The sequence below is a fragment of the Vulpes vulpes genome, chromosome 3, assembly GCF_048418805.1.
Source record: "Vulpes vulpes isolate BD-2025 chromosome 3, VulVul3, whole genome shotgun sequence".
In the NCBI taxonomy this organism is placed as follows: domain Eukaryota; kingdom Metazoa; phylum Chordata; class Mammalia; order Carnivora; family Canidae; genus Vulpes; species Vulpes vulpes.
Genome location: NC_132782.1, coordinates 89,158,662 through 89,185,283, shown reverse-complemented (window position 1 = coordinate 89,185,283; position 26,622 = coordinate 89,158,662). Strand labels below are relative to the sequence as shown.

At 43.7% G+C, this 26,622-nt stretch overlaps 1 protein-coding gene across 2 annotated transcripts in view; it reads right to left on the bottom strand.

Moving 5' to 3' along the window:
- Positions 1 to 26,622, bottom strand: part of GNA12 (G protein subunit alpha 12) — a 107,562-nt gene that overhangs the window by 37,949 nt on the left and 42,991 nt on the right. For both annotated transcript variants that reach the window (XM_072753260.1, XM_026011410.2), the window contains exon 2: positions 23,718 to 23,933. In XM_072753260.1, the coding sequence (XP_072609361.1) occupies positions 23,718 to 23,933 (216 nt within the window). The remainder of the gene's footprint in view (positions 1 to 23,717; positions 23,934 to 26,622) is intronic.

Here is a 26,622-nt window from a genome sequence, read left to right as displayed (position 1 = left end):
GGCTCCTTGTGGGGAGCCCGATATGGGACTTGATCTCAGGACCCTGGGATCAGGCCCTGAGCTAAAGGCAGACACTCAACCACTGAGCCACCTAGGCATCCCTATTGTAAGTTTTGAAATCAGGACGTCTGAGTATTGTACTTTGTTCTTTTTTTAAGATTATTTTAGCTATTTTGGGTCCCTTGAGATCTCATGTGAATTTCACAAGAAGTATTTATTATTATTATTATTTAAGTCCCTGCCTAACATGAGGTGGGCTTGAACTCATAACCCCAAGACTGAGTCCCATGCTCTACTAACTGAGCCAGCTAGGTGTTCCCTGTCTTTTATTATTAATGGAAAAACATCATTAATGTTTTGAAAGGGATTGTACTAATACTGTAGATCACTGTGGATAATATTAACATCTTCATTTTTTAAAGATTGTATTGGTTTGAGAGGGAGAGAGAAAGAGAAAGAGAAAGAGAAAGAGAAAGAGAAAGAGAAAGAGAAAGAGAAAGAAAAAGCATGGGGGGGAAGGGCAAAGGAAGAAAGAGAAGCAGACTCCTTCCTGAGCAGGGAGCTCACCGTGGGACTCCATCCCAGGACCTCCAGATCATGACCTGAGCCAAAGGCAGATGCTTAACCGACTGAGCCACCCAGGAACCCTGAATTGATATTTTAAAATATTAAATTTTCCAATCTATGAACATGTTTTCATTTATTTATGTCTCCTTTAATTTCTTTCAGCATTATGTGTAATTTTCATTCACAAGTCTTTTACTTTCTTGGTTAATTCTAAGTATTCTTTTTAATGCTACTGTAAATAGAATTGTTTTCATAACTTCCTTTTCAGATTGTTCACTGTTAATGTATAAAAATGCAAATGATATTTGCATGTTCACTTTTTATCTTGCTACCTTGCTCAATTCATTAATTAGCTCCAACAGGATTTTTGTGGAATCTTTGGGCTTTCTACATTGTAATTATGTCATCTATGAACAGCACAGAGGTAATTTTACTACTTCTTTTCCAATTTGGTTGCCTTTTCTTTTTCTTACCTACTGCTCTGGCTAGAACTTCTGGTACTTTGTTGAACAGAAGTGGTGAAAGTAGGCAGGCTTGTCTTGTTCCTGATCTTAGAGGAGAGGTTTTCAAGTCTCTCACCACTTAGTGTGATGTTAGCAGTGGGTTTTTCATATGGCTTTTATTGTGTGGAAGTAATTTCCGTTCATTAATAATTTGTTGATTGTGTTTATCAAAGTGTATTGAATTTTGTCAAAAGTTTTTTTCTGCACTGAGAATACCATGTGTTCTTTCATCCTTCATTCTGTTAACATGGGGTATTAAAATGATTGATTTTCATATGTTGAACCACCCTTGCATTCCCAGAATAAATTGCACTTGGTCATTGTATACGATCCTCTTAATATGCCACAGAATTTAGTTTGCTAGTGTTTTGTTGAGGATTTCTGCATTTATGGATATAAGGGATACGGTCTGTAGTTTTCTCACAGTCTTTGGCTTTATTATCAGGATAATGATTGCTTCACAGAATGAATTAGGAAGTGTTCCCTTCTCTCTCTCTCTCTCTTTTTTTTTTTTTTTTTTTGGAAAAGCCTGAGAAAGATTGGTATTAGTTCTTTTTAAAATGTTTGTTAAAATTCCCCAGTGAAGGCATTGGTTCCAGAGCTTTTCTCTGTTGGGACATTTCTGATTACTGATTCAATATCCTTACCACTCACAGGTCCATTCAGCTTTTCTATTTCTACCTAATTTAGTCTTAGGTTCTGTGTTTCTAGGAATTTGCCAACAAATTTGATAACCTACAGCTGTTCACAGTTCTGTCTTACAATCCTTTCTATTTCTATACAATCAGTAGTTAGTTCTCATTTTCATTTCTGATTTTAGAACCTGAATCTTTTTCGCTTAGTTTATGTAGCTAAACATTTGTTGACTGTATTGCTCTTTTTGAAGAACCAACTTTTGCTTTTACTGATTTTCTTTATTGTTTTCTGTTCTCTATTTCATTTGTCTCTGCTCTCATCTTTTATTTCTCCCCTTCTGCTAGCTTCAGGTTTATTTGTTCTTTTTCTAGTTCCTTTCATTGTAGAATTAGCTTGATTTGAGATATTTCTTGTTTTTATAATGTCAGCATTTATGGTCATAAATTCCCCTTTAGCCCTGCTTTTACTCCACCCTGTAAGTCTTGGTATGCTGTGACTTTGTTATTAATCCATTTCTAAGTATTTTCTTGTCTCCCATGTGATTTCTTCTTTGGGTTAAGAGGATGCTGTTTAATTTCCACAGATTTGTGAATTTGTGAATTTGTGAATTTTCCAGTTTCCAGAACCAACAGGAGAGTGCATATTAAATAGTGTTATGTTCATATAATATTATCCTGCAAACCAATGAGAATGAAGGATTTACAACCCATGCCACAATGTGGATGAATCTCAGGAAACATGCCAATGGAAAGAAACTAATAACAAAAGAGTAAAATATGTATGGTGCCATGTATATTAAGTACAAAAACAGGCAAAACTCCTCTATGCTGTTAAAGGTCAGGATTATTTCTGGAGAGTGGGAGAGTCATTCAAGAAAAGGGGTCTGGAGATGCTGGTGATTTCATATCCTGATTTGGGTGCTGGTTAAATGGATGTGTTCAGTTTGTGAAAAGAGAGTTAATATAGGCATACTTCTTTTTATATGTAATGTATATACATAGATGTGTGTATATGCACATGCATATATATATATGTATAACAAATTCTCCAACAAAAGTATTTTAAGAATGAAACAGGGAAAAGTAACAGGCAGCAGTGGGTGGGGTTGTGATGTGAATCAAGAAGGCCAGGGCAAACTTTACTAAGAAGGTAATATTTGAATCAACTTTTCTAAGATGTAGAAGGAAGAGTATGCCAGGCAGAGAGAACAGCAAGTGCAAAGGCCCTGAGGCCAGAGACTGTGGTCAGAATGTTGAAGGGATCGCAAGAAGGCCTGTATGCTTGGAGCAGAATGAATGAGAGGAAGAGCAGATAGTGGGAGTGTCAGGAAACAGGACACATCATTAATTCATCAAACATCTTAATTATATAAGGTGCAGCTAAAGCACAAAGTTTAAGAACATAAATCTACAACCGTTACTGAATACTCCTTTCAGACTTAGATTTATCTCCCTTTTTATACAAACCACTTTCAAAGATGAATAAAACCAAACAACTATAAGAACAAAAATATGAATAAAGCCTTATCTATTAGTTGGTTCCTTAACAACAATAAAAAGACAATGTTGCACATATTTATGAAGCAAAATCTGTGTTTGAAGAGCCACTTTCTTACTTGGGGTTTGGTTTATGGTTCATGCATAGTGGCCGGCACAGTTAAGCACCCAATATATGCAAATCACTATTAATATCACAATCAATAATATTCTAAGAAGTGTGAATTGTATAATTCAGTTTACTGACATCTTTCTTTCAAGTTTGCTGGTAACAAACTTTCCTCATAGAACTTGAGCTTTTCACTACATTATGAATTACTTAACATTTTAAAATTAAAGCTTCTGAATAGATAATACACACATATAATACAAAATTCACAAAGTTTAAAAAAGACGGTGGTGTGGGGGAGCCCTAGAGAAGTAAGTCTCCCAGCTTCTAAGGTCTTAGGCTTAACCAAGTTATCCCTCTTCTGGAGTTGGTACACTACTTTTTCTTGATTTTACAACCTGTTTTGGGTTAAATACCATGATATAAGTTGGCTGGAATGAGCTATCAGCCAGCCAGAATGGTCTTGGGAGACTAGGATTTAAGTAAAAAGTTCTGGATGAAAAAGAGCAGGTCAAGAATAGCGAAAGAAGAAAAAATAACCAGGAAAGGGAGCCTGATTCCCACTCCCCTCATCGTAGTCAGCAGAACTCAGGAGGACTGCTATGCCCCATGTCTCAGAAAGAGCTGCAAGCTACAGCTCTCCACCAGTGCCATTAATAAATGCAGCAGAAAAGCAAAACAACCTTGAGTAATGAACACCTGTCTCTAATCAAACAGCCTGCTCTCAAGTGGTAGGGATCTTAGCAAAGGACTCCAACCATCAAATCCTGCCTGTGAATCACACAGAAAGTACCAGGCTTTCAAATCACACCAGGAGGGGAAGGGGCCTCAGGTGAGGCGGCACTGACTGTGTGTCAAAATACGTAAAGGAGCTTCCCACACAAAGAAGGCCTGGCCCCAGCGGTCCTGTTAGTGAAGCCTGATGGCTGCTCACTTTTCTGGGACAATACAACACCTGTAGGTCACTGATTCACACACCTTCCCTGCGATTCTTATTAGTGATAGCTCTCTTAAAGAAACTGAGTAAATATCATAACACCCCCAAATCGCTTACGTGGCTTCAAAACTCCAAAACAGCAGAGAAAAAGCAGGCGCATGCACAAACACACACAGATTATAAAACCCACACATTCCTGCTCTATGCTTACATTATCTTGATTGTGGGCACGGTCTTGTGGTGTATACATACTTACTTACCAAATCACACAATTTCCATATGTGTAGTTTATTATGTCAATTACACCTCAACAAAGCTGTTAAAATTCTTTTTAAAAATGAACATTCTACATTTAAAGGACAGGGAAGTATGGGATAAATTTTGAAAAAGTTCCATCAAGAGGGGCATGAATAAGTGATTTTGGTGCTAAAATGCAGAAAATTCACTTAAGAAGAATCATGCCAATCGCTGGCAGCGCTGTTTAAATGCAGCAGCATCTTGGTAACAGCTCCATATGCCTTTCCTTTATGTGGGCCTTCTGCTTTCAGGGCGTGTCCACAGACATGGTCTCCTCTACCTTGTAGCACACCTACAAGACAGGTAGTATAAACCCTCCTAGATGGATGAGGAACAAGGGCTCTGCGGGGCAGTCTCCAAGTGGCTAAAGTTAGTGGCAGAGAAGCCCAGGCCTCTGGCTTTGCTGCCCCCTGCCCACCTTCCCCCTGCCCCAGACAACACGTGTGGCAGTGCTGGCGACCTGTCAGCCTTTCTCTGGCTACAGAATCATTCTGCAATTCTGTAGTGACCACGACACCAGCAAAGGGAAGGGATAGGTCACCCATGGACTAAAGCGGGGTGCATAAGGCTATCCTGCAAGGGGAAATGCAGAAAGAGATACTTGAAATCTGAGAATCAGCATGAAAGGAGAGAGGAGAGAAAGGCTGCTGGCGATGAGCAAGTTGACAACAGAGCCTGGGTCAGACACCAGTACCCAACACTCACATCAGGAGCACAACCAGGTGGGAGAAGGGAGACCGTGGGGTTGTTGGCCCTTCAGGAACATAGGCTACTGTGGAGTCACCGACCTCCTGTACTCAGGCAAAACCATGACTTCCACCAGAACTCCAAGGATGGTCACATCTGGTGTGAGACATGACTTGTCCCTTCATACTGCCTGGGAGATACAAACGCAGAAATGGGCTCTGGAGAATGTGCTAAAATGCTCCAGAATGATGCAAAACAGCTATGCAGTAGGTATTTTCCTTTCTCTCCCGTAATTCTGCTTTTCTCAAAATTCAGGGGGCTGGGGTCTCCTTTAAAATAAATATTTTAATGCAATTTAACACTCTGGGTTCAAAATTCTTGGAAAGGGAGGAGGACAATCCTATTTTAATTAGAAAGGCATCCTTTTTCCAGTGCGTAAAAATAACAACACAGATCTGGCTATGCAGCCAAACACATAAAACGTGTCTTCTTCAAGAAATGGAGAAACACAAAGGACTGAAGTGAGCCGAGTACGAGGTTGGTTAATTGCCTTTGGGAAAGGCAGGAGGGAAGAGAGAGTGAGGGCAGGGTCACTGCCGTGGGCTGAATGTCTGTGTGTCCCCCAGCCTGCCCCATTTCTTACATTGAGGCCCCAGCCCCAACGTGAGGGGCTGGGAGGTGGGGCTTTGGGGAGGTAAATGGATTTACAGGAGGCCTTGAGGGAGAAAGCCCATGGTGGAATTAGTACTCTCCCTCCCAAGAGAAAAGAGTCCAGAGCTTGCTCTCTCCCACATGCCAAGATGAGGCCATGAGAGCCCAGAGAGAAGGCAGCTGCTGGCAAGCCAGGAAGGGGGCTGCCTCCAAGAGCCAAATCTGCAGGCACCCTAATTTTGGACCACCAGACTGCAGACCTGTGAGAAGAGATGCCTGCTACTTGTGCTGCCCCATCTATGTTCTGTTACAGCAGCTCGATCGAGCTCAGAGGGCTGTGGGACCTGCCTGCACAGTTCTGGAAGGCACACAGATAAAGCCTTGCGTTTATTTCTAAGCTTTGAACTTACGAGGTGCTCCTGTGATCCCAGCAAAGGTGTTTTCCAGCATGAGAAGATGAGGGTCCCAACCAGTCTCCTGACCTATTTATTAGGTGGTCAGCTGTCCATACCCACAAGGAATCCCTGAGGAAATGCTTGCACACAAACTTTCCCAAGACTCACTGGGATACACTTGCTCAGTTGTTAATACTGACCTGCTAGAAAGGCTTAGCGACTTAACAAAGAAAAGGCATGTTTTACCACAATTAAGAAAAAAGGCATAACAAGTTCATAAATCCACCATTTCATCTAGTTCTAATGCAAAATTCTCAGAAAAGTTTCCCTAAGGACAGCCTGAATAGGGCAACCCTTGCTTTTCTAGATGCCTCTTTCACTAGATATGACCCAGTTTTTCAGTCTGATGACCACTTATCAATCTTATCAACCTAGCAGTGGCCTCCATTCTCCTGTGTCCCATGTCCTTGAATGATGACTTTCATGAGAAGCCCATCTTGGTGAAGGGCTGTCTTCATGACCAAGTCAGGCTTATGTGGACTTCTCCGCACACTGGCAGGTGCAGGTGCCTGCTGCCGGCACCTGAACCCTGGTGCACAGAGGAAGGAAGAAAAGCCTGGGTCCGCAGCCCATGGCCCAATGCTGAGTACAGGAGAAATTCTAAATCAGCACACTGGTTTCCTGGGCAGACATGCCAGCATGATGCTGGGTGTTTTCACTGCTCTGAGTCGATCTGAAAGGAGGTGTGCTGCCCTTGGACAGCTGAGGATAGAGGCTCCCATGACAAGCAGCAAAAAGGGCTCTGAGAGTCAAGGCTCTCTCAGCACTTGCTGGAGTGGACTGCATTCTTGAAATATGGTCAAAGGAGGGGAGGTGATACAGCCATCCTTTGAAACTTTCAGATTAACAGCACATTTAACTTAATTAGAATTACTCAGACTTTCAGCCTTCTTTCAGGAACAATGCAAAAGATTTATTTATTTATTTATTTATTTATTTATTTATTTACTTATTGCAAAAGATTTATGAAATTGTTTTCTGCAGATGTTTTTACACATCATACTAAAATGTTTTCATGGCTTTTTCTGATTATAAAAATAATTTATTCTACCATGATTAAAAATAATTTTTAAAAAAGATTTGAGAGAGAGAGAGAGAGAGAGAGCGTGCACACAAGCAGGGGGAGGAGCAGAGGATGAGGGAGAAGAAGACTCCCTGCTGAATAGGGAGCCTGACCTGGGGCTCGATCCCAGGACTGTGGGATCATGACCTGAGCTGAAGGCAGACACTTCACTGACTGACCCACCCAGGTGCCCCCAAAATAATCTTTAAAATACTCATATTTGCAATTTAGACATATATAAAATAAAAAGTAATTGGAGTAGTCCAGTGGACATATTCACTCCAGGTTTTAATTCTCTATGTTAGTATATATGCATATATAGTAATAAGTATGTACATATATGTGTGTGTGTGTATTTTTCATATATACGTACTGCTGCTTGATCAGTTTTCACTTGATATGTCAGGGACTTCTTTCTACGTCAGTGTACATGGCTCCCTTTTAGCTTTTCTAATAGCTATACAGCATCTGATCCATGGTCAGTAACATAATTTGTGGTCTGCCAATCCCTACCGGAGAGTATTCGGGGTATCTCCTCTTTGTTTTAGCTTTTATGAGCAATACAATCGATATTTTTTACAAATAACCTTTGCATATTCATCTAAGTGTATTTTCCCTTTCAAATATCTATCATTATTACTGTAAGTTATAGCTTGACATAAGGCAAGCACATAAGAGATAAATGTACAGCTGAACTGTAGAAACGGCAACCACCAAGGTCAACAAGTGGACCACGCAGATCACTTGAGAAGTGCCCTCATATACCGCCCACCCTGACTTGTAAAATTAACCACTGTCCCTGATGCTCGTGGTAACATTTCCTAACTTTTTTTTAAAACAGATTTTACTTATTTATTCATGAGACACACAGAGAGAGAGAGAGAGAGAGAGAGAGAGAGACACATGCAGAGACACAGGCAGAGGGAGAAGCAGGCTCCATGCAGGAAGCCCTATGTGGGACTCGATCCCAAGACTCCAGGATCACGCCTTGGGCTGAAGGCCGGTGCCAAACCGCTGAGCCACCCAGGGATCCCCCATTTCCTAACTCTTTCCTGTAGTTTAATCACCTTTGCAAGTACTCAGCAACATTGTTGCATTTTAATGTAATTGTGTGTACATCTGCTTTCATGTCTGCCTTTGGTTCAACATCAGGATACTTGTTGACAGGAGCTGTCCTTTGTCCATTTTCTATGAAGGACTCAGGAATAAAAAACACTTTACTTATCCATTTGCTGAGAAATATGTTAGTTTTTCCAATTATAAATACTGCTGCCCTGCACATTTACACACACACTTTTCTATATACCCAGGACTGGAACCACTGAGCCACAGGGAATGCAGATCTTAAACTTGAGCAAATAATACCAATTTGTTTTCTACACGGGGTGTACAATTTATACACTCACCAGCACCAGGGCTTCTGAGTTCCCATTAGTCTTATTATCCTTGCCAATTCTCAGAATTGTCAAATGTTTTAATTTTGCAAATCTGGTGAGCATATACTATCATTTCATTGTTTTAAAAATGTCTGCTAAGACTTTAACCCATTTTTCTATTGAATTGCCTATTTCTTGTGGATTTCTGGAAGTTCTTAAAACATTCTGGACACCTCTCCTTTGTCAGTTATAGATGATGAACATGTTTTCCATTCCCACAGCTGGTGGGGTCTCTGGATAAACAGAAGTTCTTAATTTGATGGCAGTCAAATTAATCTTTTCTTTTGCATTTATTTGTATTTCTTTTCCTTCCTTCCTTCCTTCCTTCCTTCCTTCCTTCCTTCCTTCCTTCCTTCCTTCCTTCCTCCCTCCCTCCCTCCCTCCCTCCCTCCCTCCCTTTGAAAGAGCATGGGTGTGAGCAGTGGGGTGAAGGGACAGAGGGAGAGGGAGAGAGAGAATCTTAAGCAGGCTCCATGTTCATTCAGCAGAGAGCCTGATGTGGGGCTCAATCTCATGACCCTGATATCATAACCTGAGCCGAAATCAAGTCAGACACGTGGGCAGCCCCAGTTGTGCAGCGGTTTGGGGCCGCCTGCAGCCTGGGGTGTGATCCTGGAGACCCGGGATCGAGTCCCACATCAGGCTCCCTGCATGGAGCCTGCTTCTCCCTCTGCCTGTGTCTCTGCCTCTCTCTCTGTGTCTATGAATAAATAAATAAAATCTTAAAAAAAAAAAAAAGAGTCAGACACTTAACCAACTGAACCACCCAGGCGCCCCTGCATTTGCACTTTTAGTCACTTAAATTCTTCCCTATATCAAGATCATATAGATTGTTCTATACTACCTCCTAAAAATGATGTAGTTTTGCTTTTCATATTTAGGCTGCTTATGCATTTGAAATTGAGTGTATATTATGGGGTGAATTTCATTGTTCTCCACATGGTTCCACCAATTACTTACCTTCTTCTGCTGCACCCATTCCCCAGTGTATTGGTTATTAAAGTTTTTTGGTTTTGTTTTTTAAACAAATCTTAGTGTCAGATTTATTAGAGAAGGGGTTAGCAAACTTCTTTCCTGTAAAGGTCCAGATGGTAAATATTTGAGGCTTTGTGAACCACATATAGTCATCTTTTTTGCATATTCTTCTTTTTTGTGCTTTTAAAAATGTAAAAAACATTCTTAGCTGGGGGTCCAAACAAACACAAGCCACATGAAAGTTAGCCTGCAGGCCATAGTTTGCTGACCTTTATGAAGGACAAGTCCCTCCTACTTTTGTTTTTCTTCAAAAGTAGCTTGACATAATTAGTCCTCAGGGGAATGCAAATCAAAACCACAATGAGAAAAATAAAAGAAAGCTGGAAGAAGTACACTTCCTAATTTCAAAACTTACTACAAAGCCATGGTAATCAAAATAGTGTGTTACAGGAATAGGATAAACATATAGACCAACAGAATAGTAAATAAACCCAACACGTATGACCAACTGACTTTCATCCAGGGAGCCAAGACCACTAAATGGGGAAAGGACAGATGTTCAACAAATGATGTCAGAACAACTAGATGTCCAGGCAAAAGAATGAAGCTGGACCCCTATCTCACTCCATATATAAAAATTAACTCAAAAATGGATCAACAATCAAAATGTAAGAGAACCACCTAAATATAAAAAGAAAACACAGGGGTAAATCTTCCTAATCTTGGATTTGGTAATGACTTCTTAGATTTGACACTAAAAGCATGTCCAACAAAAGAAAAAAAATAATAGATAAATTAATCTTTAATCTTTCTTGTTTCAAACCCTCCATCTGGAATCACTTGCATTTTTGCTTGAAGTGGAGTCTTTGGTATTGTAGATAATAAGCTCTTTCTGTGTCTCAAAGGTCTCTGTTCTGCCCTTCATTTTATAGAATTCTAGATTAGTGGTTATACTCTCTCATAGACACCACCACCTCAAAGCATCATTCACTCTTTATGGTTTCTGTTGTAGCTTTTGGGAAGAAAACTGCCAAATTGTCCCTCCTTGAAAGTTCATCTCTATCATATTCTGAAGCTGCTTTTAAGATTTTTCAGTCTTTGGCTTCTGCAGTTTTATTGTGACAGGTCTAGTTATAGATGTCTTTTTTTTTTTTTTTTTTTTTTTAATTAATCTTGCTTGGAACTCTTTGGGATTCTTGACCATGACCTAATGTTTTACCATTTACCACTATCTCTTCTGACAGTACCTCTGCTCCAGGCTTCGTTCTGTAACTCTTGCTTAAATGTACATTACACCTTCTCCCACCAAGTTCTGCGCCTCTCAGCTTTCTTATTTTCACTGTTTCTTTCTGTTCCACATTCTTGAAATTGAGTCTTGCATTTCTTCAACTTTACTAATATTCTCTTTTATTGGGCTCAAACTAACACATCCACTGAGTTTTAGTTTTGGTTTTTGTATTTTTTAATTCTAGAAGTTCTAGTTTATTCTTTGAAGATATGTTAAGTCATTTTAAATAGTTTCCACATTTTTTCCCCTGAAGATATTTTCTAACTTTCATTTTCTTAAACATCTTAAGTATAGTTGTTTTACTTAATTTTTTTTTTTTAAGTAGTCTCCACACCCTGCATGGAGACCAACATGGGGCTTGAACCACTGACCCTGAGATCAAGACCTGAGCTGAGATCAAAAGCCAGATGCTTCATGGACTGAACCAGTCAGGTGACCCAAACATAGTTATTTTCAAGTCTGAGTCTGGTAAATCCAGTATCTAAACACCATGGGTCAGATTTTGCTGTCCTTTCTTCTGGTTCAAGACATTGTGCCCTGTTTCCCTGTGATTCTGGCTATCTTTACAATGCTTCCCTGAAACCCATCTTTAAAAACATTTCTGGGGAATCTCCAAGGTTTAAATTTGAAATGTCTTTCCCAGAGAGGTTTCCATTTGCTTCTACCAGGTACTTGGGCACACTACCTGTTTGGTGTCACTTTAAACTAAATGCACAGCACTGCGTTTTCTTTGACTATTCTTATGAGGCCCAGCACTGAGTCCTCCAGGGAGCCTACCTCCATGTGGGTTTCCTTTTGCCTCTTCCCCCTCCCTGCCCTGGCTCTGCAGTCAGGCAATGCTCTCCACTCTCCCCACTTTGTGGGTTTACTTTTGGTTCATCCCCGCACCCCCATGAGGTCCCTGTTCTTCACAGGACTTTCCTATCAGAGTCCTCAACATTGGCCTCTTATAGATCCTGAAAGGTCTATGAAACTCTGTAGTTCAGGATTGTGGTTTACATGACTGCACATCTCTGGGGAACAGCTGCCAGGGCATTTTGTACCTCTGCAGGTCTCACGCTCTCAGGGGTTGCCCTGGTGAGTCTTTACCATCTTTTCTCGGCACTTAGATACTTTCATGAAGTTGTTTTCAACATTCTATCTAGCATTTTAGTTATCTTCAGCAAAAGTCTCTGGATTACTAGGCTGCTGTAATTAGAAGCCAGAAATCTTACAGTTACTCCTTCAGAGTAAATTCCTTGGAAGATGAATTACTGCCAGAGGATGTAACACTTTGTGTTTTGACACACACCGAGAAACTACATCACTTTACTCTCCTGCCGCCTATGGATGACAGTACCAGGTTCCCAGGACCTCAATCAACCCAAGCTGTTCTTTATAATCATGACCAATCTAACCAACAAAAAGTTACTGCCTGAGTGGCTCCATCAGTTGAGCATCCAATGTTGGCTTTGGCTCAGGTCATGATCTCAGGGTCATGGGATCCAGCCCCCCTCTGGACTCCATGTTCAGCAGGGAGTCTGCTTGAGGTTTTCTCTCCCTCTTCCTCTACCCCTCCCCCTGCACGCACTCTCTCTCTCTAAAATAAATAATCTGAAAAAAAGTCACTCATTTCTTTAATTTGCACTTCCACGGATAATAGTGAGGATGGTAATTTTACTTCTTTCACAGGGTCTTGTTCATAAGAGCTCTTCATGTTGCAGCTGTTTTATACATTCTCAATATATATATATATATATATATATATATATATAAAGCTTTGTTGTATGTTGCAATTTTTTCCTAATTTGTCATTTCTCTTTTAACTTTCTTTATGCTGATGTTTGCCATACAAAAGTTAAAAATGTTTACTCAGTCAAATCTGTTATTCTTTCTCTTGAGGTTTCTGGTCTTGTTATCATGTAACATATTCCATTATTAATTCCACCACAGTCACGCGTCAGAGACATTGCAGGTTGGGTTCTGGACCACTGTGATAAAGTGAACATTAGATAAAGCCAGTCAAATGAATTTTCTGGTTTCCCACTACACATAGAAACTATGTTTAAACTATATTGTAGTCTATTGAGTGTGCAGTAGCATTATGTCTAGGAAAACAAGGTACGTGCCTTAAGTATAAAAAATGCTTTTGGCAAAGAAATGCTAACCATCCCCTGAGCTTTCGAGGAGTCGTACTCTATTTGCTGGTGGAGGGTCTTGCACCTTGATGTTGATGGGTGCTGATCGATCAGGGTAGTGGTTGAAGGCTAGGGTGGCCATGCCAAGTTATTAAAATAAGAACATGAAGTTTGCTATACTGATGGACTCTTCCTTTCACGAAAGGTTTCTCTGTAGCATTTGATGCTGCTTGATAGCATTTTACCAGAGAACTTTCAAAATTCAACTCTCCAACCCAGCTGCTGCTTTATCAACTAAGTTTATGCAATATTCTAAATCCTTTTTTTGTCACTTCAACAATCCTTACAGCATCTTCACCAAGTATGGATCCCATCTTGAGAAACTACCATCTTTGCACATCCATAAGGAGCAACTCCTCATCCATTCAAGTTTGCTGCAATTCAGTCCCACATTCAGGCTCCATTTCTGGGGCTCTCAATATTTCCACAATCCTTTAATGTGGGAAGAAGAATGATATCTGTGAAGCACAGAGAAATGAGGTATGCCTGCATATATAACATTTCTACCTGAATCATCATGTCACCAGCTTACAAGACCTCCGGAGGCAGAGCCTGAAATAACGTTATTCACAGGGATCTATGTTTAAATGCTTAACACTTCATATTTTTCCCCCTACAGGAGTAGATTTTAGAAGTCTGTAAGTATATAATCCTATTCATGATTAATGAAATGAAGGGGAAAGGGCAACATCATGAGCAGGAACACATAAGTTTCTCACCGGCCCCCGATCCAAGAATAGCACAGCTCTGCTTCCTGCTTCTGTGTCCTGAAGCAAGAGCCACCCAGTGGAGAGCTCAGCATGCCTCCCCAGCCAGAGGACAGCTCAGCATGCTCCCCACCCCCCACCCAGGCGAGCCTTCAAAGGCTTGGCCCACTCGGGGTTCCCTGAATCGTAATCCTGGCCAGACCGTTCATTAGCTGTGTCGTGGCAGGCAAATTTCTTCAACTTCTAGGCCAGGCCTCAAACCATCTTGGTATCAAACAGGAAGATTTAGTTAGAGAATTTCAAGTCCCTCTGATATGAACAGTTAGTTTTAAGAAGGCTGAGTTTTCCCCTACAAATCACATTGTGAAAGTTAACTTCGCTTGAAAGGTTAAACACACACACACACACACACACACACACACACACACACACACACGGTATCAAACTGAAACTAAAAAAAGTAATCTCTAGTCTTGTAGTCCTGAAATAGAACTCTATTTTCTCTAGAAATTATTCACTAATTCCTAACATTTCTGAGCTATTCTTTTAAGGTAAAAAAAACTTGATGCCTTTTTTCGTATATATGTATATACATCTGTATCGTATCTGCATATTTAGCTACCTATGTAGTGAGACAGACAAACCATGGCACCTCCATACCAGGGAGTACTACTTAGACAGAAACAGGCAAGCTATTGATACATGGAGACAAATGTCAGCCTCAGAAGGTCACACATTATATGATTCCATTCATGCAATCTGATAAATTTTAGGGATGGAGAACAAATCAGTGGTTGCCAGGAGCAAAGGGTGGGAGGAACGGTGGTGTGAGACTATGAAGGATCAGCACTGGTAGGTCTGGGGTGATGGAGTCCTGACTCCAGGGATGTTCACATGTGACCTGGAACCATACACACACATGCACACACTGATCCCAATTTCTCGGTTTTCTTATTATATTGGAGTCATGTGAGACTGACCTATGAGAGGAAATGGCTAAAGGATGCAGGGACCTCTCTGGGCTATCTTTGCAATTTCCTGTGAATTTATGATTATTTCAAAATACAAAGTTAAAAAAAAAAAAGTGTTAGGAACAATGAGCACCTGGTAATAGATTAGCATGACAACAGAAACTTGTTCCTGAAAAGAAAAAAAAAAAAAAAAGGAAGTAAAGGGTATCACTGGCAACTCACAAAAGAAGAACTATAAATGGCTAATAAACTTAAGGAAAGAACTAATAATCATGGAACTTTTCCACTTATCAGCTGGTAAAACATAAGGAAGAATAAAGTCAGTGTGGCTGGAGAATAAAAACAGGACAGCAGAGGGGATGGGAGGCCTGAGAAGGTGCACATGGTTGAGTATGAGGAGGAACTGCCTGTTGACCTCAGGGCTCACTAATTAAAGCCCAGGTCACTAACCCAACATCTGGGAACCCCCTCTGCTCCCTGGCAGCACGGGGCGGGGGGGGGGGGGCTGACGCTTTACCTGGGTGTGTGTGGGTGTCTGAGCTGCTCAACACCCTCCTGGCATGGTTTGTCTTGAAACCTGAAGCAAATGAAGGGTGACTGTCCTTCACAGAGAGGGGACATGAGGTTTGACATGGTGACCCTGGCAGAGCACGGATGGCAGGACGCATTTGGACACCGACACCATGACCACGGGGTTTACTGCCATTGGTTCCAGGGGCTGCTCCAGGGGTAGGAGGCCTGGGAGTCACTTGCAAAGAGAAACGGACTCTGCAACAGTGTTCTCAATTTAGAATATAAAATAAAATACTGGGCTCAGTATCAGCCACAGGGCTGACTTGGAGGGGTCCCTAAGCTGGGTGGGCAGTGAGAACAGAGGACCTCCAAATTCCTCTCCAGTTCTAAGACATACAGACCTAACCACTTCTCATCACCTCCACCATGATCGTGCTGATCTGAGCCACCATCCTGTCACCTAGATTATTGCAAAAGTCTTCAAACAGGCCTCCCTGCTTCTATTATCAAAACAGTTGCCAAAACAACCCTGTTAAAATGTAAATCAAACCACACCACACCACATCTCTGCCCAAAGCCCATGCCCTTCCAGTAACCCCTCAAAGCCCCCCAGAAGTCCCTCTGCTCTGGGAACTCATCCCCTCTTACCCTACCTGCTCACTGGGCTCTGAACACCAAGCTTGACCCCAACCCATAGCCTTTGCACTGGTCACTCTACCAGCTAGGACACTTCCCTCTTCCCCTTGACACCTATGAGGCCTGCTCTCCCACCCTCAGGGCTTTCTCAAATGTCACTCAGGGAAGCTACAGGAGTTTGGGCTCCCAGAGAGCCCCAGGACAGATACAGAGGCTGCAACAATATGGCCCAGGTGCCTGTGCCATGCTCTGTATGTCACTTCCACTTGTGGGTTTGTGCTGACGGCCCAGGTTCTCAACACAGGTCAGGATTAGCCTATGTGGAGCAGGATGGGCTGGGGCAGATATGTCCAGTAATTTTAAGAGCAAGAGTCAGAACAGAGTCCCAAGGCTACACTCTAGATTACCATAGCAGAAGGAGACACAAATGTCAGAAGAACTGAAGCTATGCTAAAGAACCCCCACCCTGTGATGCCCTATTTACCCAAGTAGGCCCCTCTCTCCACACACGACCTCAGTTCCCTCGGGTTTTCCTCTAATAGACACCATACGTGCACTTGGGCACACACACACACGTGCCTACAAATTTATTGACTGTCTCCTCTTATCAGACAGTCAGCTCCATATGCTGTTTGTTTGCTGCTATTTCCCCAGGATGCAGGGAGGCTGTGCCACAAATATCTGCTAAAGGAATGAACTCCATAGAATGTCTTCCACAGAAGACAGAAAGCACAGTCTCGAGGCATCCCTACTGGCCCAGAGATGGTACTTCAGGGTATTACATTACGTGCTATTATGACTGTCTTGGTCCTCAACACAGGAGAGTTAATATCACTCGGAGACCTCACACTAAGCACTAACCCTGCCCCCAATCACCTTAGAGGCAAAAAGAACTCTGGCAGAGGCTGCTGGCTGCCACCCTGGGCCACACTGGGCCTCTGCCTCAGCAACACCAGTCAGCAGGGCCCACAGGCAGCAGCCTCCTCCATAGGCGTGGTGACGAGACTCAGGCTCCAAGGATGTGGGACTTGCAGGAAGTGGCCCTGAAAGGAAGAGGGTGGGACACTCCTCTGCACCCTCCTCCTGCTGTCTGGTGAGGGCACGAGTATAGGAAAGGGGTCCACAGAAGGACACTGGGAAGGACCTGGACGGAGGCCCACCCTCCCATCACCGGACTGGCTGTCCCAGAAAAATATGGTCCCTCCCATTTCGGTTTTTCTGCCACGTGCAACCAAATATTGCAGCAGTAGCAGACACGTAGAACACTTACCAGCTGCTACAAACAGCAGGAGACCAGTACCGTTGGAAAGCAGAAAGATTCTCTGAAATGCCCCAAACTGCACTACAAGAAACTGCACTCACTGTACCTGCTGGGGTTTCCTGTCTTCCTCTAGCTTAAAACCTCTGATTATAGCATTTAAACAAGTCATGACAGTAGGGTATCTTGATAGCAGAGAGAAGGGGAGAGAGTTACGAAATCCAGTGAATGGAAGGTGCCTGGCTAGAACTCAGGCAGGCAGAAACTTGGTGAGACCAGCCACAGGGCCTTCAAGACACAGTGGAAATGCCTATGTTCTCCCCACACAGCACGTGGACATAACCTGCCACCTGTCAGGCATGCTGCTACCTCCCGTCTCATTTCTAATCCACCAGCTACCAGGGGACTGTTCCTATGTGGCTGAAAGCAACAGCCAAGCCATCATGGAATACACTTGTTCCTAGAAGGATGGGGCTGGGTGTGTCAGTCCCTTTGTTTCACATACCCTCAGAGAAAGCTACAAAAAGTTACTGTAGCTACAAATTGCCTCATTTTCAGCTTAGCATCCCTCTCTAACATCTCAAAGGTTTACTAAGTGAGCCCAGGTCCACGAACCTGTAGCATCCAGCTTTTTTGAAAAGGGACTGGTTCATTCTATACTAAAATGATGGAACTATCACCCGGCCCAACCAATGTCTGTTTCAGGAATGCTAAGGGGAATTTGGGGCACTACTTTATCCTGGAGTTTTATAAAGAGGCATTCCAAGGGGATCCCTGGGTGGCTCAGCGGTTTGGTGCCTGCCTTCAGCCCAGGGCATGATCCTGGAGACCCAGGATCAAGTCCCACGGCGGGCTCCTTGCTTGGAGCCTGCTTCACCCTCTGCCTGTGTCCCTGCCCCTCTCTCTCTCATGAATAAATGAATAAAATCTTAAAGAGAGGGAGAGAGAGAGAGAGGGAGAGAGAGATAGAGAGAGGCATTCCAAGCCTGAGAACTCGTAAACCATGATCTTACAGCCCTTAAAAAGCACATCCACTGGCGTCGGGGGGCAGGAGGAGTAGGCAACCAAGCAAAGCCAACACAGACCCTGCCTAGCAGAGCTATGCAATCAACCCAGAGTAACTCTGAAGCCCCAGGCGCCACAAAATCTGAATCTGACACATGTGGATTTTATGTCAGGCGCTAGGCTGGCAATTCCAGCGACTCTTTTTATAGTCAGCACGCTACTCCCTAAGCCATAGGATAATTTCCCTCTGAAAACGTCACACTCAGTGAATTCTAAGGAGGAAGCATCCACATACATAATCGTGATGAACGACCTTCCTCTGCATCTAGAATTCAGCCTAAACACCCAGCCTCTTTCCCAGCAACCTCTGGTAATTACAGGGACTTGATTCCTTCAAATGGGACAGAAAACAAAAATCATTCTGTGTAATAAGCAGAATCGTTTGATTTCCAGAAATCAAGAAATCCTGTGCAGTCAACATAAATGTGCTCCTCTGAACTGAGCCTTTGGTCCCATCTTCCACAGCAAGAGAAGACATCCTCAAGAAAGCACAATGCCCTGCCACTTGGAAATAAGAACAGAAAGGATGTAAAAAGTGATTCACAATCCAGGATAACTGTGTGTGCAGTGCATCTGCACAAATCCTGTGTGTGCAGTGCATCTGCACAAATGCTGGGCCACAGTCAGACAGTGGGAAGTCATGTGAGGAGTCCAACAGGAGGCACCAAACCCCCAGGATTGTTGTCCAGTCCTCCCAGCAGGAAAAAGGTTCACCTGGCCTAGAGTAGCACCAAGTCATCAATGTAGCTGACCAGCCACAATCTCAAAAGCATGTGGTGAAAAGCAAAAACAGTCTAATTTATCCAGAGAGTTCAGCATCCAGTGATTTTTCTCACGGCTCACCCTGCGTGTTTGGGGGGCTGGGGGAGTCCAACAATGAAGATGAAAATTAACGATATAACAAGCAAAGAGTTGTGCAAAAGGACACCCTCCCCCTCCCCTGCGTAGCGCTAAATTGGAAGCGGTGAGTCTGTGTATCACCCACTCTGTGCTGGTTCAAGTTCTCACTCTCTCACCATGCAAACAGATCGGTCATCTGCTTTGAACACCTCAATGGCTCTGCTGCCTACAGGTGACTCTGCGCTGCTCCACGTGGCCTGTGTGGCCACAGTGAAGGTGCTGTAGCTGTGATCCTCACTGCTGTGAGGCCTGCCCCTTGTCCACAATGAGGAACAGGGTCGAGTGAACCCAGGCTGAACCAATCCCTGTGTGGTTCTTCCCTGGCCACCATGCCCAGTCTCCTCCTGGCTCCTGTAGTGGCCACGCTGGTGAGACCTCATTCTGCTGCCACCACCTCACAAGCCCAGGGGAAGCCAGAGCCGCACAGGCTGAGCACAGAGATGGGGGCAGAGCCAGGGAAGGCACAGGACAGTCCCTGGAGCCCCCGAGGCCCCGCACCACTTCTGCTATGTTCCCTCTGCTGCCTCGCTCCCGACTGTCCCCAACGGTTCATTTTACCTAATCTTTACAAAACTCCTCCAAAACGTCACCTCCGGCCCCTACCTGCCTAGGCGGAATGGCCTACTTTCTCCCTTTATGCCTTATGTAGCCTGTCTATTCCCCAGTTATATTTCTTGGCACATTTTCCTGCTATTACTTGTTTGCAAAAGTGTCTGTCTTACCAGTTTTCAGAATAAATGGGACTTGACTTCTGCATAGTGCCTGGCATGCAGAAGGCACTGAAAGTCCACCTGCCCACGCTCAGCGAGGAAGGCTCTGATGTGCAAACCCACAGTCCCTTTCAGGGTAGGAGTACCCTTCTGATGAACAAGACCGTAAATTCAAAAAGTATAACAGAAAGCAAATTGTGGAAATATTATCCATATTCTGTATTACAAGCACATTAACTAGTTCTTAATTTGCCAGGAACATTTAAAACTCCAAAATTCTCTTTTATTAGAAAAAGGCTATAAAAGTAGATAATATTTGTGTTTGTTACACCTATGAGAAAAACCTCTAGGCTTAGTGTCTTGCTAGGTCTTACGTAAATGCATTTTGAAAGATAAGGCCTAAAATACTACAGTTATCTTTCTTTTTCCTGAGCTGCAGAGGTTGTATCAAACTCTGTGTATGAAATGGCAGTCGACATCAGCGCGCACATAAGGGCAAGACCCCCTCTGGAGCAGGAGAATCCCCTCCCCACACACCCATTCAACTCTCCACCAAGGAAAAAGGGCCCTCACAAGGCAGTCACCAGACTCGGCCTTTCTTCTTCTCCTTTTTGTTTCTGCCTCTGCCTGGAATGGCAAGTAAAACCCAGAGGGCAGAGGGAACAGGAAAAAATCCAACACCTGGCCGACAGCAATTCTCAGAGCTGGATCTCTCAGCTTGTCACCCAGGGAGGAGAGAAAAAACTAAAAACAAGTTGGTGAAGCATCACCCTGGAAAGGTTTTGACACGACGAAAAAGATCCACAGAGAAGAGAGACCAGGGTTGAGCTGCAGACGGGGGAGGGGAGGGCTGATCATGCTGCATGACGATGCTCACACTCCTCACGGGCTGGACCGTACACCTCGGCAGTGAAGACTGTGAAGGCCTATTGTCTGCCTATTTTACGAAAATGCTCTAATTTTTAAAAATAAAAGCAAACACATAGAAAAGTACAAAGTATGGCAATAAGCACCCATATACCTACTACTCGATGAACCAAACCCACTGTCAACGCTGCCCATTAGGATAGTCCTGCAAAACACTTAGCTTCCTGGAACGGTATACCCCCCCAGGTACCGTGTCCTCAGAGATCCCAGCTGGTGGAGGGCACAAGACAGAAACAGGCCAATACTCATATTATGGCAGCCTCTTAGCTGAACCCCATGCGAAGTGAGGTCTAGATTAAAGGCTCTTGAGGACAGGCACATGGCTGGTCTCATCACTGCTGTATCCTCAGCATATTACACAGTATCCAGCATATAGGAGGTGCTCCATTAAATGCTGTGTGAGTGAATGAATGGAGAAACAAGCAGAATGACTTCTGAGGCCCAAGTACCTCATGGTGATCACTCAGAAGACATAGCCTTGACTTACTCAGCAGGGAGGCCCCTTCTGCTTGAGGATGCTGCACACAACATAACACGGCAGACAGAAGTCTGGCAAAACCGCCCTACCACACGTCCCCCAGACGGAGCGCTTATTCAACAGGAGTTGTAAATAATCCGCTCTGGATGTTTATACTTGCTCCTTCAGTAAACTCTCAAATGGTTGTAGCGATTTCTGCCTTCTTTCCCAAAACATATCAGTTTATAGGGAAAAAGACCTGAATCCCAAATTCATACTTAGAGGTTGTTTTCCCTGGTTGTTTCTGATATTCCTGTCCCTTAGAAGATTAAGATTTCCTTCCCATGACAACAACACCCTCCAGTTCTTTTGACTCTTCTACCTGCATTTTTAAAGTTAACTTGAAAAAGAAAGTGAAATGAGAAAGGGTTATGAAATATCACCTGTAAGATCCACCAATGGACATTAATAGGAATGGGCCAAAGCTTGAGGGGAAACAGGGTAACTGCATTGTCTCAAAGTATCCCCCCAAATATTTAATAGTAACAAGAAGGAGAGTAACTTTACAGCAGAGAAACCTGGCAAGCACAGCCTTCCCTGAGTGCTGCAGGCTCATGTCACCAGGAACTGAACCTCTGAAATGAAGCACACCATCACTTCTGTGTTTTTCTTGCCAAAAAAATGCATCATCTTATTCTAATGATGAGGAAATACCAGACAAACCAAATAGTGACACTCCACAAAATATGTGACCAGTGCTCTTTAAGTGTTGAGGTCACAAAAACCAGGAAAAGACGCGGGACTGTCAGTGACCAGAGAATAAGGAGCATGACCACTAACGCAGCATGGGGACCGGAGCCAGAGCCTGGCACATAGCTAAGTACCCTGTGGGAGGATGGTGGAATTAGAGTAAGGTCTGTAGCTCCATTCACAGTACAGCACAGCACCTATCTCCCAGCATTGACAGCCTCAGGGGAGACAGGGTCAAGAGCATATGGAAACTGTATGGAAAAAATGACCATGCAGACTGCCTGCATGACCTCTCCAGAAAGTGAGAGAAATACAAATCACTCGTTAGAAAAAGCTGGCAAAAGCATGAATAGGCATGGCCCAGAAAACACATGTAGCCAAAAAACATTATCAGGGAAATTTCAATTAAACCGAAGGAGATACTATTACAATTTCTAAAGTTGGATAAATAATACTCAATATCAGCAAGGATGAGAGAGGAACAGAGAATCTCTTCTGCTGCTGGGAGAGGCAAGACTGCTATGGCCACTCTGGAAAATGATCGGACATAACTTGTCTATTTGGAGGTCAACGTGCCCAATGACCGGGCAATCCTGCTCATATGGGACATGTCCCAAAGAAACCCCTGCACACGTGTCTCAGGACATACACATAACAAAGGCCACCGCACACCTAGGAGAGAATGGATGGATCCTGATTTATTCCAACGGTAGAAAGGAGGGCTGCAGTGGAAATGAATCAACCACAGCCATGCCAGCAACACAGAACTGTGGGTTGCAGAAGCATATATACAGTATGAAACCATTTATATAACGTTTGAGAATAGAGAAAACTTTTAAAGTACATATTATGGCAAAACTCTCAAGAAAGGAGAGGGCTGATGGCTCCAAACTCGGGGTCCCAGCTCCCAGGGGCAGAGGGTGTGAGAGTCCCAGGTGCTTGGAGCCCTGGGGTGTGGGCAGGGATGGGTGTGGGGGTTGTGGATGGGCAGGGACAGGCACAGCTGTGCCAGTGATAGGGCAAACAGATACTTACTTGGTCTACAGAGAATGAAGGATAGCTAGGAAAAAAACAAAATGCAAACAGGCATATCTTCTATGAAACTAAATGACAGAGACAACCAGGCATTTCAAAACTGTCAGACTTTAAAATGGAAGGAAAGAATATGAAAAGAACAACTGGGAATGTTGAGATTAGCTCCCAAGGAGCCACACAGTACAAGCTGGAAAGTGGTTCTAAGGAGAACCAGGCTATGAACAAGCCTTAAACACTTTGAGCTTCGTAAGCTACACCACATTTTAGTATTTTAAGAGTCTTCTGTACTCCTTGAACAAAACATTGACTCAGCCAGCCTGAATTCATGCTGCCCCTCTTGAACCATTTAAAGATAGCTTGATTTGCCTCCCTTACATGTTTTTTGTTGAACATTAGGATTTACAGCAAACTGCAGCTTGCCTGTGCTCGGACAGTCTTCAAGGAACTTCTACTAAAGGTTAACATCAGCCACATAGAACACACTCGTGCCGCCCAGGCATGGCTCACTCACCAGCTGGAACTCACTCCTCCGGCTGAAAGCCTCCCTGATGCCGGAGTCCCTCCAGAGAGCGCTCAGAGCGGGGACGTAGAGCTGGAAGGTGGCGGGTTCCACCGGCAGCCCCGCTTTGTTCTCAAAGGCCAGGAGGAACATGCCGTGCTTCTCATTTTCTGAATACTGCCATGGAATGCCAAGCTTGTCTCGGGCATCGACAAGAACCCTTGAACCCTATGAGATAAAAGAGACAGAAAGGGCTTAATTGTGCTTCCAAGACGACCTCACAACAGAGAATCTCAGCACGGGCATCGACTGTCATCAAGCAGGAAACTCCCAGCTTGGGAACCAGAACCTGTCTTTTGGTTCGTTTCATCAAGGTGCCCAGGTCTTCACTCGCTGACATCTGGCAGCTCCTTGACATCAGGAGGACACAACTGCCTGTTCCAGCTAAAAGCAAGTGGAGAGACACAGATAGGTGACCAGCAATATGGAGATGGGACAAAACAAAAATGAACCACCAGCTGAGCAGCCTCCCCTCACATCCCCAAAACAGCTTTGGGGTTGGGGGGGTACATCCTAGATTTAATACCACCACTGCTAGTGATGATGCGAAACCGTTTTCATTATTTTGCTTACTTGCTCACTGTTAATGTATTTCTGGCCCTTCCTTTATCTCACAGATGGGCCAAAGGGATGGAGAAACTGCCTCAAATATAGGAGCCGAGGTGTCCAGGCCGCAGGAGATATGGTCTTGGGGACAACAGCCCCATCGGGAAGCAGGTCCAGTTCATCATTCTTAGGGTAGTGTTTCCCAATTAGCAATACTGTATCCAAGCAGTTTCTGAGTTCTGAGAGGACCCAGTGAACACTGTACCCAGCAAAGAATGGCAGGGGGCCTGGCCTATGCGTTAAAGCCTTCTTGGACTCAGGGTTGTGTGGCAGGCCCAGCACAATTGGAGCAGTAACTCAGACCCTGGTGCAGAGAACACAGGATCTAACTGCCCACCTGGCACTTGCTTCGAAAAAATAAAAATAACTGCTTTATTGGATATAAGTCACATAACACAATTCCCCCATTTAAAGTGTACACCTCAGTGGTTTGTAGTTGGCAGTTACCCTAAAAAGTTTTACTTCCAACACTCGAGTCAGGGCAGATTCATCAGTTCTGCCTTCCTTGTATCTCTGCTGTAGCGGTGGTTTGGTGCCTACACCTCCCATTTCTGCCTTGAACCACTGTGCTGAATGGTAATGGGGACCAGGGAGAGTAGCTGCCATCTTTCCTTTTCCATCTTTCCCAGCAGACCAGGACTGCTGGTGAGAGGCGTTCCTGTGAGTTCCCTCCTTATAGCCCACACTCGTGTGCCATCAGGATCCAGACCCATTTCTACTGACCCACATGTTTGAGGCTTACTCAGGGTAAAGCACCTAGCTAGGCATGGCGGATAACAACACGTTTATGAAGCAGAGTCTGATCTCCAGAAACCTGGAATCCAGCTGGAGAGAAAGACCTATGAATTAAGAAAATTAACACCCATTCATGATAAGAAGGCTCAAGAACTAAGAATGCAGGAGAAACTTCCTTAACTTCACGAACGCTGACAAAACCTACAGCTACTGCTGTAACTGATGGTGAAGGTGTGATTCCCTTCCTCTAAAATTGGAACAAGACAAGGATGCCCACGTTTAGCAGTGCCAATCAGTATGTACTGGTAGTGCTAGCCAGTATGGTAAGGAAAAGAAATAGAAGGTATAAAGATGAGAGAGAAAGAGAGAAAAAAAACCTGAGCCTATTTTCATTTTTTTTTAAGATTTTATTTCAGAGAGAAGACAGAGCAGGAGCAGGGGGAGAGGGAGAAGTAGGCTTGGACATGGGGCTGGATCCCAGGACCCTGGGATCATGACCTGAGCCCAAGGCAGATGCTTCACCAACTGAACCACCCATGCAACCCCCACACCCCTGTTACACACTATAAAACAGCTAACACAAACAAAATGAATGATGACACCAGATGGTGGTGAGGATACAGAGATTGCTGGTGGGGGTGTGAGATGGCACTGCCACTCTGGAAAAGCATTTTCCAGTTTTTCCTTTTTTTTTTTTTTTTAAGATTTTATTTATTTATTCACAAGAGACACAGAGAGAGAGGCAGAGGCACAGGCAGAGGGAGAAGCAAGCTCGCTGCAAGGAGCCTGATGCGGGACTTGATCCTGGACCCCAGGATCACGCTCTCAGCTGAAGGCAGGCGCTCAACTGCTGAGCCACCCAGGCATCCCCATTTTCCAGTTTCTTAAAAAATTAAACATATACTTATCATACTCCAGCCATCTCACTCCTGGGAAATGAACCCAGAGAAATGGAAATGTATGCCCTCACAAAAACCTGTGCAAGAATGTCCAGAGTAGCTTTATTCCTAACAGCCCAGAACTAGAAACAACCCTAAAGTCCTTTTTTTTTTAATTTATTTTTTATTTTTTTTATTGGAGAACACTAAAGTCCTTAAAAAGAGAAATGGTCACATACCGTGAGAGCCTCTGCACCATGGAATGGGACTTGGCAGTAAGAGGAAACGAACACTTGATTCATGCAACAACCTGGATGGATCACAAGAAAATTATGCAGAGCCCTTTCACGAAGATGGCGCCGAAGGTGAAGAAGGAAGCCCCTGCCCCTCCCAAAGCCAAAGCCAAAGCAAAGGCTTTGAAAGCTAAGAAAGCGGTGTGGAAAGGCATGCACAGTCACAAAAAAAAAGAAGATCCACACGTCACCTACATTCCGACGACCCAAGACCCTGCGTCTCTGAAGGCAGCCCAAATATCCTCGAAAGAGCGCCCCCAGGAGAAACAAGCTTGATCACTATGCCATCATCAAGTTCCCCTTAACTACTGAGTCAGCCATGAAGAAAATAGAAAACAACAACAC